A 15,760-nucleotide genomic window follows, 5' to 3' on the forward strand; every position below is an offset into this window, starting at 1 on the left:
GCACCGCCTATTCTCAAGATTCGGCCTTGGACAGCTCTATTTTGATAGACTGCTCCGATATTGCTGGTTGGTTCTCCTCCTTTTATGCTGATCTATATACGTCTAGGGTGAATTATAGTCCAACTCAGTTGCATACCTACCTGGATGCCATAGTTTTTGCTACTCTTTCAGTTGAACAGTGTGAACTGCTTGACTCCCCTCTTACTTTGCTTGAGCTACAATATGCTATTTCTGATATGGCCAAAGGTAAATCTCCTGGACCTGATGGTATTCCTCTGGCGGTTTATCTGCGGTAATCTGAAATACTCCTTCCCGTGCTTCTGGATATGTATACGGTGGCATTTAGGGAGGGGGCTTTTCCTCCTTCCTTGTACGATGCTACTGTTGTAGTCCTTTTGAAACCATAAAGGATCCTACTGACTGTGGCTCTTATCGCCCAATCTCATTATTGAACCTAGATTATAAACTTATAGCTAAAGTTCATGCCAATCACCTGAATAGAGTGATCCTATCCATTATACACCCAGATCAATCAGGCTTTATGCACGGCAGATCCACTTCAGATAACATTAGAAGAGTGCAGGTGGCTATCCAGATGGGGGTGGCTTACCATGGAGACTGGGCCTTTGCGGCACTTGATGCAGCCAAGGCTTTTGACTCGGTCGAATGGGGGTACCTCTCTGAGGTTCTTGCTAGGTTTGGATTCGGGACTAATTTTAGACGCTGGGTATCTATTCTATTTAAGGAGCCTCGGGCTCAGGTTCTTGTTATTGGTATTTGTTTGCAGTCCTTCGCCCTGGGACGGGCCACACTGCAGAGGTGCCCACTGTCTCCGCTTCTTTTTGCGGTGGCAGTGGAGCCCCGGGCGCTGCTCATCAGAAAAGATACATTCTACACGGGTATGTCCCTGGGAGATGGGGAGGACTGTATTTGTCTTTACACTGATGACATGGTCTTATTTATGTCTAGCCCTGAGGTGATGCTCCCTTACTCTATACAATTGCTTGATCGGTTTAGTTGCTTTTTTCAGGCCTATGTATTAATTGGTCCAAGTCTGCTTTTATGCCCCTTCTGGATTCCCCTCGGGCTTCGGTACTGTGCGGTCTGCCTGTGGTCTCTACATTTAAATACCTGGCAGGGATGTGGGAATTGAATCGCCCGACGCCTGGGACAATCAGTTCCCGGTGTCGGGCAGGTGAATTCTTCAGGCATTTAGCCCTGCTTCTGGCAAGCAGGGCTAAATACCTAAAGAATTCACATATAACTAAACTCCTATAGACTGCAGCTGTATGCTGCAGCCTATAGAGATCCGCGCAGGACGACAGCATCCCGGTGTAGGCGCGTGCGATGACGGCACTCATCGCGCTCCCCTCCGTCCGCGCCGAGGATTTGGTGCAGCAACATCAGTGACCGCCAAGCCCCTGAGCCTGCCGGAGCGTACATGGGGCCGGAGGACAGGTAGCAGGGAATCAGAGAGGAGGGTAGGTTTGGTAAATAATGTGGGAGAGGAGAGGGGGGTTGGGCTGAAATATAATGACACGAGGGGCATCAGAAGGGAGGGGGGGATATAATGACACAGGGGCATCAGGGAGGGGAATATAATGACACAGGGGTCATCAGAGGGGGGGATATAATGACACAGGGGGCATCAGAGGGGGGGATATAATGACACAGGGGGCATCAGGGAGGGGAATATAATGACTCGGGTCATCAGGGGGGGATATAATGACAAAGGGGGATCAGGGGGGGGGTAATATAATGACACGGGTCATCAGAGGGGGGGGGGAATATAATGACCCAGGGGGCATCAGGAGGGGGGAATATAATGACACGGGGCATCAGGAGGAGGGAATATAATGACACGGGGCATCAGGAGGGGGGAATATAATGACACGGGGCATCAGGAGGGGGGAATATAATGACACGGGGCATCAGGAGGGGGGAATATAATGACACGGGGCATCAGGAGGGGGGAATATAATGACACGGGGCATCAGAGGGGGGTAATATAATGACAAGGGGCATCGGGGGGGGATATAATCACACGGGGCATCGGGGGGGGGGATATAATGGTGCAGGGGGCATCGGGGGGGGGGGGGGTGTAACATAATGGCGCTGGGGGCCCTACCTGATAAAGGGACATACCTACCTAAAGGGGGACTACCTACTTATTGTAGTGCAAAATAACTTATCCCCATAAGTGATAGATCGTGAGGGTCTGACCGCTGGGACAACCCCCCCCCCCCCCCCCCCCATCTCTTGTATGAGGCCCAGGCAGATGGCATGAAGGGAATGTTCTGTCCCTGCATCACATGGCTGCTGAAATGCTCCCTCCATGTATCTATGGGATACATGGGGGGTGGGGGAGGGCGCGTTGGCCGCATGCATTATGCCGACAAGTCCCCATTCCTGCCGGGGCCCCTTACAAGTGATCGATGGGGGAGGGGTTTCCCAATGGTCAGGGTAAGTTATTTTGCACTGAAGTATTCCTTTAATGGGGTGGACTTACTTATCAGGGAACCTATCCACCTAATGGGATGACACACTGGTCTGCCTATCAAGTTTTTATTAATAAAATATCTTATTTACATACTATTTGGATTAAAATTACGGTATTTTGTACCAGGACAAGTGGATTGTTGTGAGGGACAAATAGATTCTGCTCCGTTTTAGTCCCTTGGACAAGTTTTTTTTTTTTTTTCAAATTTCCACACCCCCTGCCTGGGTATTCATATTAATAGGGACTCCTCGTGTGATCTCGCCACTAATGTTGTGCCCTTATTGCCCTACATACAGGATAAGTTCAGATTGTGGAGCTCTCTTCCCCTGGTGGTGGCGGGACGCATTAATCTTAATAAACTGATTATTCTCCCAAAATGCTTATATATTTTGGAGCACTCAGCTGTACCTGTCCCTAAATCCTTTTTTAATAACTTGCATTCTCTATTTACTTCCTTTTATATGTGGTCCACAAAGACACATAAGGTTAAATTGTCCACTCTTCAACGCCCTTAATTGGTGGCAGGGGTGGCTCTGCCGGATGTCCATCTTTCTTACTTAGCAGGCCAACTCAGGTACTTGAGACACTGGGTGCTCCCTGATCCCATGCCGACTGCAGAGTGCACGCTGGCTAGATATGTATGGCTCCCTTCTCTTCGTCCCTTGTTAGATGCTCCCACGGCGGGAGATTTGCTCCCCCTACATAAACTAGCTGTCTAGGTGTGGACGGCCACCAAGCTTACTCACTCATATTCTGATGTCCCTTCTGACCTACCTCTTTGGCATAATCCCCATCTCTCCCATCTCATGGGTTCTCCGGATTCTGACTTTTGGAGAGGATATGGGGTTACTTTATTGATAATGTCATGTGCTCCTTTCTACAGCTTCAAGCTAAATTTGGGGTCCCCAGGGAAGTGTTTTATTAGTTTCTCCAGTTAAGTCATGCTGTAAATGCTCAATTCCCAGGTAGCGGCTCTCCAATCTCCACCTACCCACTGATTGGGGTACTTCGCTCTCAGGGGCCTGGTATCCATCTTATACACCCACCTCATCCAGGCCAGAATTTTGCTAACTTCTCTCCCTTCTGAAAGGCACTGGAGGCTTCATATTCCTTCTATGACTACTGAGAATTGGGAGGAAATACAATCCTCCCATCTATTGGTTTCTCCAGCTGCCAATAATAAGCTCATCCAACTGTATGTTGTACATTACTGTTATATTACTCCACTCCGTCTTTGTCAGATGGGGCGAGTGTCTTCGGATGCATGCCATAGATGCTCTGCCCCTAGGGCGGACTTTTGGCACCTTATTTGGGATTTCTCTTATGTGGCATCCTTTGGGGGGTGGGGGGTTAGGGGAGTTGTGCAATTGCTAAATTCCCTAGTTGCCCCACCGATCCCGGCTGACACCCTTGTTTGTCTATTCAGTATTCTGGATGAGGAGGTGTGGCCCCACCATGTCCGTACATTTCTCAGGGAGTCCTTGTTCATGGCCAGAAAGGTGATTGCTCTACATTGGATGGATCCTCGACACCCTACATGTTCTAAATGGAAGAAATTGGTTAACTATGTTATTCCATTTTCTAAAGTGGTGTATAGACAGACGTAGGAACTGCCCAGCTAAATTTGATAAGGTGTGGGGACCCTGGTGCTCCTCTGCATCTACCCAATGCTCCATGGCTTCTATCCGTGGCTTGACAGACCCGCAGATGTTTTAAGATACTATATGCTATTTTTCTACATTTACAGCAGCATCGGCACTGTGCTTTATTATTATTTTCTTTTGTTCAACCTCCATTATATGAGTGAAGTTCAGGTATGAGACCTGATGTACTAGTAGACCTACTTTTGTGTTTTCATGGCGCCCATGGGTGCATGTTCTTTTGTTATTTGTTTAATTGGCTGACCTATCTATATCAATGTGAATTGATGCTGGTTGGCAATGTGATATTCACTTTATGATGTGCAACCTCTTGATATGTCTGTTTTATTACCTACCTTTTCCTATTTTTCTATTACTGATGGGTTTTTCACATATCAATAAAACGAATAAAAAAAAATGATTCTGTATGTTGCTCTTATCGTATACTTAAATACAACTTGAATAGATCACTGAAATGGCTGTGTTCACATTTTACAGCCAGATTTTTTTTATTGTTGAGATTTCCTAAAAGTCTTTACAACAAGCTTTCTCTGCAGCTCCTATGCAGACCTTGGTGTCTCAGTGGTAGCAGACTGCAAGCAAACCCTGTGTAGTCTGATACTGCAGTCATACTACCTTCCACTTGTCCTGTTAATCTTGCTAACATTTGTTGGTGATAACTTTTCTTCTTATCACTTCTTAAACAAAGGGCCAATTTTTTGTTAACTGGTTTTATAACCCAATATTTTTTTCTGGCCTAATGGTCCCTTAAATAGGGAATACTTTTTGCCTTTAAATGGCAGCAACATGCTATGTAAAACTTGCAGTATCCTTTATGACAAACTGTACTACAGTATACTCTGTAGTCTCTATACTGTGAATAAAGAATCAGTCCCACAGGTGCACACAGGGGTCTCTGTGGAACCATTATTCTCGTGATTGGTGGGGGTCCTGGTTATGTTATCAGATCATAGGTGTCTTGCTTCACATTTGTTTTATATTGTGGTCCAATCTGAGAAAATTACTTTATAGCCATGATCAATCCAGCTAAAAGAGGAGTATGAATGAATTCTATATACTAACCAAAACTAATTCTGTATTCTTTCTTTCTTTAATTTTGCAGCCATCAAGTTTTACCGCCGAGCTATGCAGCTTGTACCTGACATTGAGTTCAAAATTAACTACAACTTGTCCCCAGATGGTGATGGAGTAGGGAAAAACTTGTATGTACACACTAAGCATAACATCAAACTCCTTCTTTTATTAAGTAAGACAAATCCGTATCTTTTTCCTACTAGTATCTACATACAGTCCCTGACTTAAACACTATATTTATACCTTAAAGGGGACTTTGTTGTGACTCTATTGATGGCCAACAATATTTGTTTGGTGAGGGGCTGACACCCAGAATCCAAATCCATCACCTGTTTGGCAGAGCTGCTGCACCTCTAATTATACAGTAAACAGAGCCAAAAGCATGACTCTGTCCAGTGTGCAGTGGCCATGCTGGGTTATCGCCTCTCAACTACAGTGAATGAGTGGTGAGATTCAACCAGTCAGATATTAATGGCCTACGCTGAGGATAGGCCTTCAGTCCAAGAAAACCAATGACATTTTTTATGGGGTTTTTAAGCCAAAACCAGAAGTGAATTTAGTCATAAGGAAAAGTATAAGGGCTGGTCTTAATGTAAAAGCTCACTGCTTTCTATTTCCTTGATTTATTAAGTGGCGTACGTCTCCTAATGAAGCAGGCCATGTTTCTGAAATCCACGCTTCAATTTATGCTACTTATGTAGTGTAAATTGTGAAAAATCGGGAGTTGTATGAGGCCACGCCCACTTTACACAGCGCTCTTCCCATTTGGCGAGCAAGGTGTAAAGTTTAACATTCTTCAAAATGGCGGCTTGCACAAAAATTGTGTGCCCCTAGTGCAGACAATGATAAATTCATTACAAAATCTTTTCATTGTATTTCCCATTAGGTTTGAATCCACTTCTGGTTTTGGTAAAAAAAATAAATGAAAATGCTGTAGACTTTGTAGCAACACTCATTTTGAGCAATAGTTCGTAGAGTTTTGAGATGCTATAAATCTGTAGTGTTTCAACAGTGTTATGTATTACATTAGAGATCATTAAGCTATATTTGTACTTTGTGCTACAATTGTGTGAATTATGTGTCCCTTTTATTCACACATAGTAAAATTTTATTTCGGCTGAATCCTGTTTGACTATTTAAGTAGGGTCATTTTGTGTAACTGCAACACATAAGCTGCTATTACACAAGAAATGTACTCTTTTTATTTGCAGCATGGATGACACCAACAATGACAGCAAGATGTCTGACCTATTATCATACTTCCAGCATCAGTTGACCTTTCAGGAGTCCTCACTTAGATTGTGCCAGCCAGAATACAATGTCAGCCAGACTCATATTTCAGGTGTGTGTACACGTTTTTTTTTAATCATTATTAAATATATAAATCTTTCTCGTTCTGTGGCTTGGCTGTGTTACTACCTGTTATACAGCAAATGCTGTCGCATTGCCAAGATTTTATTGCACAGAATAGTAGGTTGTGGAAGTTTAACTCCAGACACACACACGCCAACCAACTGGATAAAGGGGCCACTGTGTTTGGAGTGTAAAGACCATATGGCAGAAGTCACATTCAAAATATTCAAAAAAGTATACTACAGTGTAAATGATCTGTAAAAATAATTCACATAAGGTAATTCACATGTTGCATATTTCTCGGTTGCTCTTCATTGGGGGACACCTATACTGATTGGGTATATGCTCTTGCCACTAGGAGGCGCAGACACTAGGAAAAAAAAAGTTGTCTCCTCCCTGGCAGCATACCCGCCCACTGGAAGTAAGGTAATCAGTTTTAGCTAGTGTCAGTAGGAGGCAATTATTTTCTAGTAAGGGCTCTTTAGTTTTTTTTTTTTTCTCCCCTTTTTCAGGTGAGGGTTCAGGAGCAATGCGCTACCTGTTCCCCCATATGCGACAAAGGGGCACGGAACATAAGAGTATGGACCATCAACTCCTTATCGCCAACGGCCAGCGCCTGGAGGTTGTACCCTGGGTCCGGGTCCCCCACTGCCCTTGCTCGCCCCGCTATATTAACCTAGTTGATGCAGCGTTGCCATAGGCTGGTTGAAGACACCTGGGTGAGTATGAGAAGATGGGGTCTGTTGGTGAGTATGTCTAACATCCTCCCCCTCCCCTTCTGTACTCCGCTAGGGTCTCTCCATACTGTGTTCCCTTTTCCCTACGCCGGCTCCTCAGCCACCATTACACGTGACTGTGCTGGGCCAACCTCGTGGCCCTCCGGTCACGCTACCAGCAGCACTATGCACCCCCACCTATCCCACCCCTGCTTTTACCCTGACATGGGTTAGTCCTAAGGATTATTGGGGGTTGTCGTCGGGGGATATCCCTGACACTTTTTATTGAAGCTCTTGCCGCACAGCGCTACTGTACATATATAGACAGCCGGCTCTGCTGGCCACCTTTTTTTTCTCTGCCAGCACTTTCACGTTCCTTTCATCGGCGCCATTATGCGCCTCTCATGCTCCGCCCCTCTACCCCACCTTGTTCCCAGGCACCTGGACAGCGGGGCCCGCCAATAGGCTCCGGCATCTCCCCACTGCGCGCATGATTCTGCTGCTTCCTGCTCGCCAGTGACTGGGCATGCTGCAGGGGTTGGGGGCGCTCCGTCACAGTTCTCGGCCCTTCTCTCCCGGGGGTCCGACAGGTTCCGGCCTCTGGTTCCTGTGCAGCGCACTGCTTCCTGCGCTCTTTTTATTTACAAAAAAAAAAAATTTTTTGTTTCTCAGTCCATGTTCTTACCCCCCTCTTGTGGCCATTCAGTAGATTGCAGCCCCTACTTTCTGGTCCCTTGTTTGGCTTCACTTTATGGTGGCAGACAGTTATTGCAGCCCTCTGTTGTTATGTCTGTTTTTTACCAGTTTAATCTTGATGGGTTTCCGGTCTGGGGACCATATATTAAATATTATTTTTGGGGGCCGCTATACTATTTGCTTCCGCCACCCTGCTTTATTACTTGAAGAGGCAAAGGTCTCTTTGCCAGCTCAGGGATATTGTGCTTGGCATTTCTGCCATGAGATGTCTGCCACACCCACAGCCGCATTCCAGTCCCTTCCCCAGGGTGAGACACCAGTGGGATGCCCCTTCAGATGCATCCGCATCCTTGACCTTAGCTGAGGGCCTTTCCCAGGTGTCTCGTTCTCTTGTGTCTTTGGGCATTAAGTGTCCACTATGTGGTCTTTATTTCCTGGAGGGTGCTGGGAAACCTCAGTGGTATCAATTTTCTCCCACAGTTCTTTATAGGTCTTTGGAATATGTGGCTAGTGTGCTGGATCCCCCACTTCTAGTGCAAGGTCTTCAAGCACGTGTTCCTACGTGGACTGGACCCAATACCACAGACAGTGGTCTGCATGGTTTCCTCTGCCACCATTCACTCATCACATGTCTGCCGAATCCACGGCTGGAAGTACGGCTCCCCACTGCTAACAAGTGGTGTCCGAAGGAGTGGCCCGGCGTGTACAATGGATTTTGTGCAGGGCGACGGGGATACAATCGATGACTCCTCTGATCTAACAGGATGCCGGGGATACTATCCATGGCCCCAGGCCTCCCCGTCCCTTCATATGCGACAAGAGGGCACAGTGTTATTTCATCTGGCCTGTTGTCCCCTTATCACCACTGGCCAGTGACTGGGGGAGTACTCTATTGATAAGCCAGACTGTTGTCTGCACGGTTTCTGCCACCACAAGTCTCCCATTATGGGGCTGCCACGTGCTTGGCTGGAGTTCCTGTACCCCTCTTCTAATGAGAGGAGTCCAGCAGGGTGTTGCTATAGGTACAATGGGACCCTGTGCCAGTAAGCTAGACAGTGATCTTAATGATCTCTCCCACCTCTAGGTCGCCCTTCAGGAGTTACGGTCCCACTGCTAGGGTGCGGTGTCCGAAGAAGTGACCCCATGTGTCCTATTGACCCTTTTCAGGACGACAGGAATGCAATCCACCCTGCCTACCCTGATATCCCAGGGTGACGGGGATTGTATCCATTAGGCTGCCACGTGCTGGCAGTGTTTTCCCGGTACCTTTCTGTGTTGGGTGGACTCTGGACGAGGGTTCCTGCAAAGTGCACAGGGATGATGCCCGTCAGCCAGACATTCCTCTGCATGGTCTCCGGCACCACCAGGTCGCCCATCGGATCGGCCGCACACCAGTACCCCACTTTCTGTGGGAGGGTTCGAAGGAGTGATCCTGTGTGTTCAGGAATCCGCTCAGCCAGACGGTTGTCTGCTTGATTTACTGCTACGTCGGGTCAACTACCATACACTTCCCACTCTGTGGACGGAAGTGCAGGTAATCCCATGTTGCTTCATGGGCCTTTATACAATGCACCATATACTGGTTCGCAGGGCTTTCTGCTTTACCAAGTCCCTCTCTGCATTCCTGCCGCTCTCACGGCTGAAGGCTGGTAACCCATTTTCAATGTGTGGTTCTGAATGCGGGACCCGGTGTGGCAATGCCCCCCTATGCCATATAGCCAGACTGTGTCTGCATGGTTTCTGATCCGCCAGATCACCTCCCCCTTTCCTGCTACTCCTGTGCCAGCATTCTGGTCACTCACTTTCCATGTGAAGTACCACGAAGTGTGTCTCTGTGGGTTCATTGAACCTGTTATGTCTGCAGTCTTGCTTCATCACTACTATCGTGAGGTATCCATGTCTGTGTCGGCGCATGTAGAGCCCATCTTCCCTTCTGTCGGTGGGGTGTGCCTCGGACCTTCCTGTAGTCTTGTTTCCACAGGTCTGCGGCAGTTGAGCACCTCTGTTCTGGCATGGGGCCTGGTGGAGCGTCACAGACAGTTCAGGGCCCCCCTTTATGCCTTCAGGTATCTTCTTGGATTCCTGTGCAGGGTGGCTTAGGCGCTTGCTCGGTTGGTTTACACACAACCAGACTGGCTCCGTTGGCGCCCATCTGGTCCATGGTTTAACCCCGATGGGGTGTTCCTCTCAACGCTGTTGGATGCTCTGTGTGTGTGCTTCTTCCTTGCGTTTGTAGTCATGTCTTTGCCCAGCTCCAGTGTCCAGGATTCCGATCCCTCTGGGGACACAAATTAGCTCCTCGATATGTTCTTACAGAGTTCCTGGGGGATATGTCCACCCAGTACTTTGTCCATTGCCGCAGGGTGGCATGTCCCTGCTCCTTCAGTGCCTGGGGAACTTTGACAATCCCCCTTCCACAGGGGTACAGGGATCAGGGGGCTTGGCATGGTCAGGCCTGAGTTTCATCTCGACCACCCCTTGTTTTCCCCTCCACTAGGGGGACTATTTCGCTGGTCACTTTCTACTACTGAGATGGAGCAATCACCTATAAAGTGGGATATCTGTCTGAGCCCTTGTTTTTCGCTGAGAGCATTTAGAAGAACCTTTCGCTGTCTCTGCCTGTGTGCTTACTGCCCACTATTGCAGCCTGGGTCTCTTCCTGTTTCTTGGTTATCTATTGCTGCACATGCTGCCTTGGCACTCTCCTCTGTTGGAGGGGTTTCTGCTATCATGTGTGGCTTGGCAACAGCTGGTCTAGCCACCGTCTGTCGTTTGGGTACTGCCATTGTTCTCCTCCCCCCTGGGTACAATCTCCCTGGTAGGATGTTTACCTCCTTCCCTTTGACGGTGTCAGTTGCGCTACAATGACACCACAGTCTTCTAGACTAACCTTCCTGTGCCCAGAGCCTGGGAGTCCCAGCCGGGGTTCCCTTTTGTTCCCCCTCCACACCCATCCTGACAGGTTGTTGCTTTCGGAGTGCTCTGGACCGCTGGGGCCCAGGACCGGTTGGTCTCCTTGTCTTGGACACTATCCAAGGATCCTGTGGAGTACCTTCTTTTCTAGGTCGGCCCTCCTGGTGCTTTGGACCTTAGTGACGGTTGAGGTCTCGGGCATGTGTAGCGGTCCTGACCAGACTTCTCCGCGATCCCATTTATGGGGTGGTCTTTCTGTACCGGGTTTTCTTCTGTCTCAGCACGGATGTTTGTCACCTGGAGCGTTTCGTGGACGTTGGGTTTTCTTACCCTTCAAGTGTAAGTCTTTCAGGAGACTCTGGAACCTCCAATTCTCATGTTGGCCACTCCAATGTTCCGGGATACTCCTTTTCAGGGTCTTCCGCTCCTTTCTTGAATGTTTATACTTCCGTGTCAGTCTTCCAGGCGTCTCAGGAATCTCCAGCTCCCCTGTCTGTCACTCTGGTGTTCCAGGATGCCCCTTTTCTGGACATTCCGCCATTGTTCCCTTCAATCTTCTCCTTTTGTGATCCATGTTCGCTCGAGATGTAGGGCGTTCTTGTCTTCAAGATTACACCAGTTGAGCTATGTCCTCCCAGGTGCTCGCGGTGGGCTCCTGGATAGGAGTTTTGGGTCTGCAGATGTTCAGATCTTCGATCTTCCGCACTATGCTTCTCTAGAGCCAGTTTCCATCTCTTTTTTTCCGGTGAGTTTCGGGCCTCCGCCTCCAGTGCTCGCCTGCTGCTTAGGCGTGCATTGCTCTCTTTTATCGGTTGACTCTAGGTGGGGTTCTTTTGTTGTGCCATTTTTGTTTCCCAGCTGGGCTAGCCCTTTGCCTGGTTCTTTATTCCGTAGAGTTGATTCCTACCTCCTTCCGGGATGGTTCCGATCCCTCTGGTTTCCTAGTCAACTTTTTCTTGTCTCTCTGAGGACCGTAGGTTTAGAGTCTCTGCGAAGGACTGTCCCTTCCTTTTGGCTTCCATGGACGGGGGATCTTCCGGGAGCTCTGTTTCTAGGCCGCGGTTTTCTCTGGCCTGGGGTCTCGTCCCCAGACCTTATGGTTGAGTGGGTTCGGTCTCAGGACTGATTCCCTTTCTCTGGTGATTATTTCCACCCTAAGGGACTGCTTTATGTCCCATCAGTATAGGTGTCCCACAATGAAGAGCGACTGAGAAAAGAAGATTTTTGTACTTTCTGTAAAATCTCATTCTCGTAGCCTTCATTGGGGGACACAGCACCCACCCATTTCTTCATTTTTTTATTTTTTTTGTCCGGATACTCTTTTCTAGTTCTAGGGTTCTTTTCTAGGGTCCTTCGGACATATATCTTTGTTGGCTTCTGTGACAAAACTGATTACCTCCCTTCCAGTGGGTGGGTATATTCTGCCAGGGAGGAGCTGACTTTTTTCCCTAGTTTTAGTGCCTCCTAGTGGCAAGAGCATATACCCCATCAGTATAGGTGTCCCCCAATGAAGGCTATGAGAAAGAGATTTTACAGTAAGTACAAAAATCTCCTTTAATTTCCTGATTTGTGTCTCAAAGGGTGTATTCCATGCATATTTGTCCCATAAATTTGGTGAAAAATGTCCAAATTGTCTAGATTTTCGAACATACCTTATTTCTTGTTGACACTTTAAAATAATGGGTAGAAACGGGTCAAATTACATGTGGCAGATTTGTGCAGTAATTTTTACTACTGAGAATCTGTTCCATTTATCTGAATGAGGTTGTGTTTGCAGCACTAGTAGTCTGCTACGTCCTTTCAGATGTATGAAACAGTCCCAGATATGTTTCAACAGATCTGCACTATGTGAATTCCGCTTTAAAATTAGTGAATCACTAAATTTATAAGTTATAAAAACTTGAGAGAAAAGAACAACACTAGCATATATTTTTGGATCATTTGTTTGATTTCAGGGGAAATTTCTTCTTTACATTTAAGTCTACTGTTCAGTGTGGTCTGGTTAATGCCTAAGATTGCTTGATGGATAGAAAATAGTCTTACATAGAAAGTGATAACTTCTTTTTTTGTGTTTTAGAGCTCCCTATGGAGGTACTGATGTATATTTTCCGCTGGGTGGTTTCCAGTGAGCTTGATCTCCGATCATTAGAACAACTTTCATTGGTCTGCAAGGGCTTTTATATTTGTGCAAGGTACACCATTCTAGAACATGTTATCAACTTGCAAAGGTTGCAAAATATTTTAGACATTCTTTGACAATAAAAAATAAAGCCCACATTTACTATGACTTGCATTTTCTACAAAATCTAAGAAAATATATAGTGATGTATACCAAATGTTTTAAAAGATGTGTGCCTCTTAAGTTTGGCGCATTTTACACTGTCCAAAGTCAGAAAGAAAACCTGCATTTGCTATAATCAGAAGTAGATTTTCACCAAGGCTTGCACCATTTCCTTTCTTTCTTTTCTTCTTTCTCTCTGTTTAGTCTTAAACCAATCCCTGAGGACAATGTGTACTTTCCTCACCACTTTTCAAAATTTGTATCAATAAAAGTAATTTTTTTTTAACTTTGACAGATACCATTGTCAGAATAATTTATAATTATTATTCACTTGTAAGCCATAGTTGTTTTTTTTGGTTAGCACTAGGACTGGGCGGTATACCGGTTCATACCATATACCGAAATTTTTGTGCTGCTTGATATCAATTTTTCCCATACCGCAATACCGGTCGGGCCCCTTGGGAATGAATGAATTATCAACCCAGTGCTGCGCTGTCCCCATATAGGGGAACTAATCATATGTGACCCACGAGCGCTGTTCTGCCCCCCAAATTAATTAGCAGCACAGCGTTGTGCTGTCCCCATCGGGGTATTACTCACATGTCACCCGCAAGCACTGCCCTCCTTGTCCTCCTGTTTGTTGCGGGCCGCCGGCGCTGGAACTCTATACTGTACGCTGTATCCCTATGCCCAGGCTGCAAAAGATAAACAAAATAAACTTTAACGCACCTTCCTACATTCCCCCGTCGGTCCGGACCTGCTTCCTGGGGACGGGAACATCAGAGAGCCGTCAGCCTATCACCGGCCGCAGCGATGTTCCGCCTCGGCCGGTGATAGTTTGAGTGCACTGTCGTGTAAGAAGCCGACCGGCTTCTTACATGAAAGTGGGCTCAGCCTATCACTGGCTGAGGCGGGACATCGCTGCGGCCGGTGATAGGCTGACAGCTCGCCGACGTTCCCGTCCCCAGGAAGAGCGTGACGCCTATGTAGGAAGTTGCGTTAAAGTTTATTTTGTTTATCTTTTGCAGCCCAGACATAGGGATAACAGCGTACAGTATAGAGTGCTAGTGCTAGGGTCACATGATTTGGGAGGGTGGGGGTAGAAATACCGTTATGTACCGTGCAACTGCCATAAGTTACAAAAACACTGATACACATATTTGGTCATACCGCCCAGCTCTAGTTAGCACTAGGCAAAAATGCACATCAATCAACTGTAACCATAAAACTTCCTGCCTAATATTGTGTAGGGTAAGTCAACACCTTGAACCCTTTGCCATGTTCCTCAAAGCATTCCTAAACAATTTTTGCATTCTCCTGCTGAAAGAGACTGCTGCCATTAGGAAATACTCATTCCATGAAGGCATGTACTTGATCTGCAACAATGTTTGCAGTGGTACATGTCAACAGAATATCTACATAAATGCCAGGACTCAACATTTCCCAGCAGAGCCCACAGAATCAAACTGTTTCTACTAGCTAACCTTGTTCCCACAGTGTATACATCCAGGTAAGAAGCACACATGCTGCCTTCTTGTATTGCTTCATGGTACAGTTCTGATGCTTAGATGTTTTTGTTGATGTCTTTGCAGACGGCTACTTTGTCTGGTATGCTGGAAGCTGCAGTGCATTACGTGTTTTGACACCTTTCTATTAGTCAGTGTTAACTGTATCATCAACTTGTGCTACGATGGCTCTTCTGTGGGATTAGAACACATGGCTTATGAATGATCCTTAAAGGGGTTGTCCAATAATAAAAAGACAGGCCTTTTTTTTCTTTCAAAGACCTCTCCCTTTCTGTCTCCAGGTTGGGTGTGGTTCTGCAGCTCAGTTCCATTGAAATGAATGGAGCCAAGTTGTAAAACCACACCCAAAGTGGAGACAGACAGGGAGAAATCTTTGATAGAAAAAAAGCCTGTTTTTTTTTTTTAAATTCTTGGACAACCCCTTAAGGACATGCACCGTAAATGTACAGCGCTGCATAGCACCTGTTAGTGCACAGCGCCGTACATTTCCACGCTCTCTTCTTTGCCGGTGGCTGTCAGCAGCTGCGGACCCACTGGTAATGGTGGACATCAACGATCGCGCTGATGTCTGCCATTAATCCCTCAGGTGCCGTGATCAAGACAGATCACGGCATCTGCGGCAGTGCGGCACTTATAATGGCTGATCTGATCGCCCACGGCACTGCCGCGGGGAACAGATCAGCCAAGAAGGCGGACGGAGGTCCCCTTACCTGCCTCCGTCTGTCTCCCGGGGTCTTCTGCACTGATCTTCCTTCCAGCAGACCAGAGCAGAAGATCACCGATAATACTGATCAGTGCTATGCCCTAATCATAGCACTGAAAAATATTAGCAATCTAATGATTGCTATAAATAGTCCCCTATGGGGACTAAAAAAGTGTAAAATAAATGTAAAAAAAAGTTTTAAAAAAATTAGAAAAATCCCCTACCCCAATAAAGTTTTAAATCACCCTTTTCCCCATAATAATACGTAAAAGCGTAAAAAAAAGATAAATAATAAACATATTTGGTATCGTTGCGTGCGTAAATGTCCGAACTATAA

General features: G+C 46.6%; 1 protein-coding gene across 1 annotated transcript in view; it reads left to right on the forward strand.

Moving 5' to 3' along the window:
• FBXO9 (F-box protein 9) overlaps positions 1-15,760 on the forward strand; it is a 53,763-nt gene that overhangs the window by 24,243 nt on the left and 13,760 nt on the right. Inside the window, exons 5-7 of the mRNA XM_056565730.1 lie at positions 5,264-5,363; positions 6,447-6,577; positions 12,991-13,105. Of these exons, the coding sequence (XP_056421705.1) occupies positions 5,264-5,363; positions 6,447-6,577; positions 12,991-13,105 (346 nt within the window). The remainder of the gene's footprint in view (positions 1-5,263; positions 5,364-6,446; positions 6,578-12,990; positions 13,106-15,760) is intronic.

Source organism: Hyla sarda, chromosome 3, assembly GCF_029499605.1.
Source record: "Hyla sarda isolate aHylSar1 chromosome 3, aHylSar1.hap1, whole genome shotgun sequence".
NCBI lineage: Eukaryota > Metazoa > Chordata > Amphibia > Anura > Hylidae > Hyla > Hyla sarda.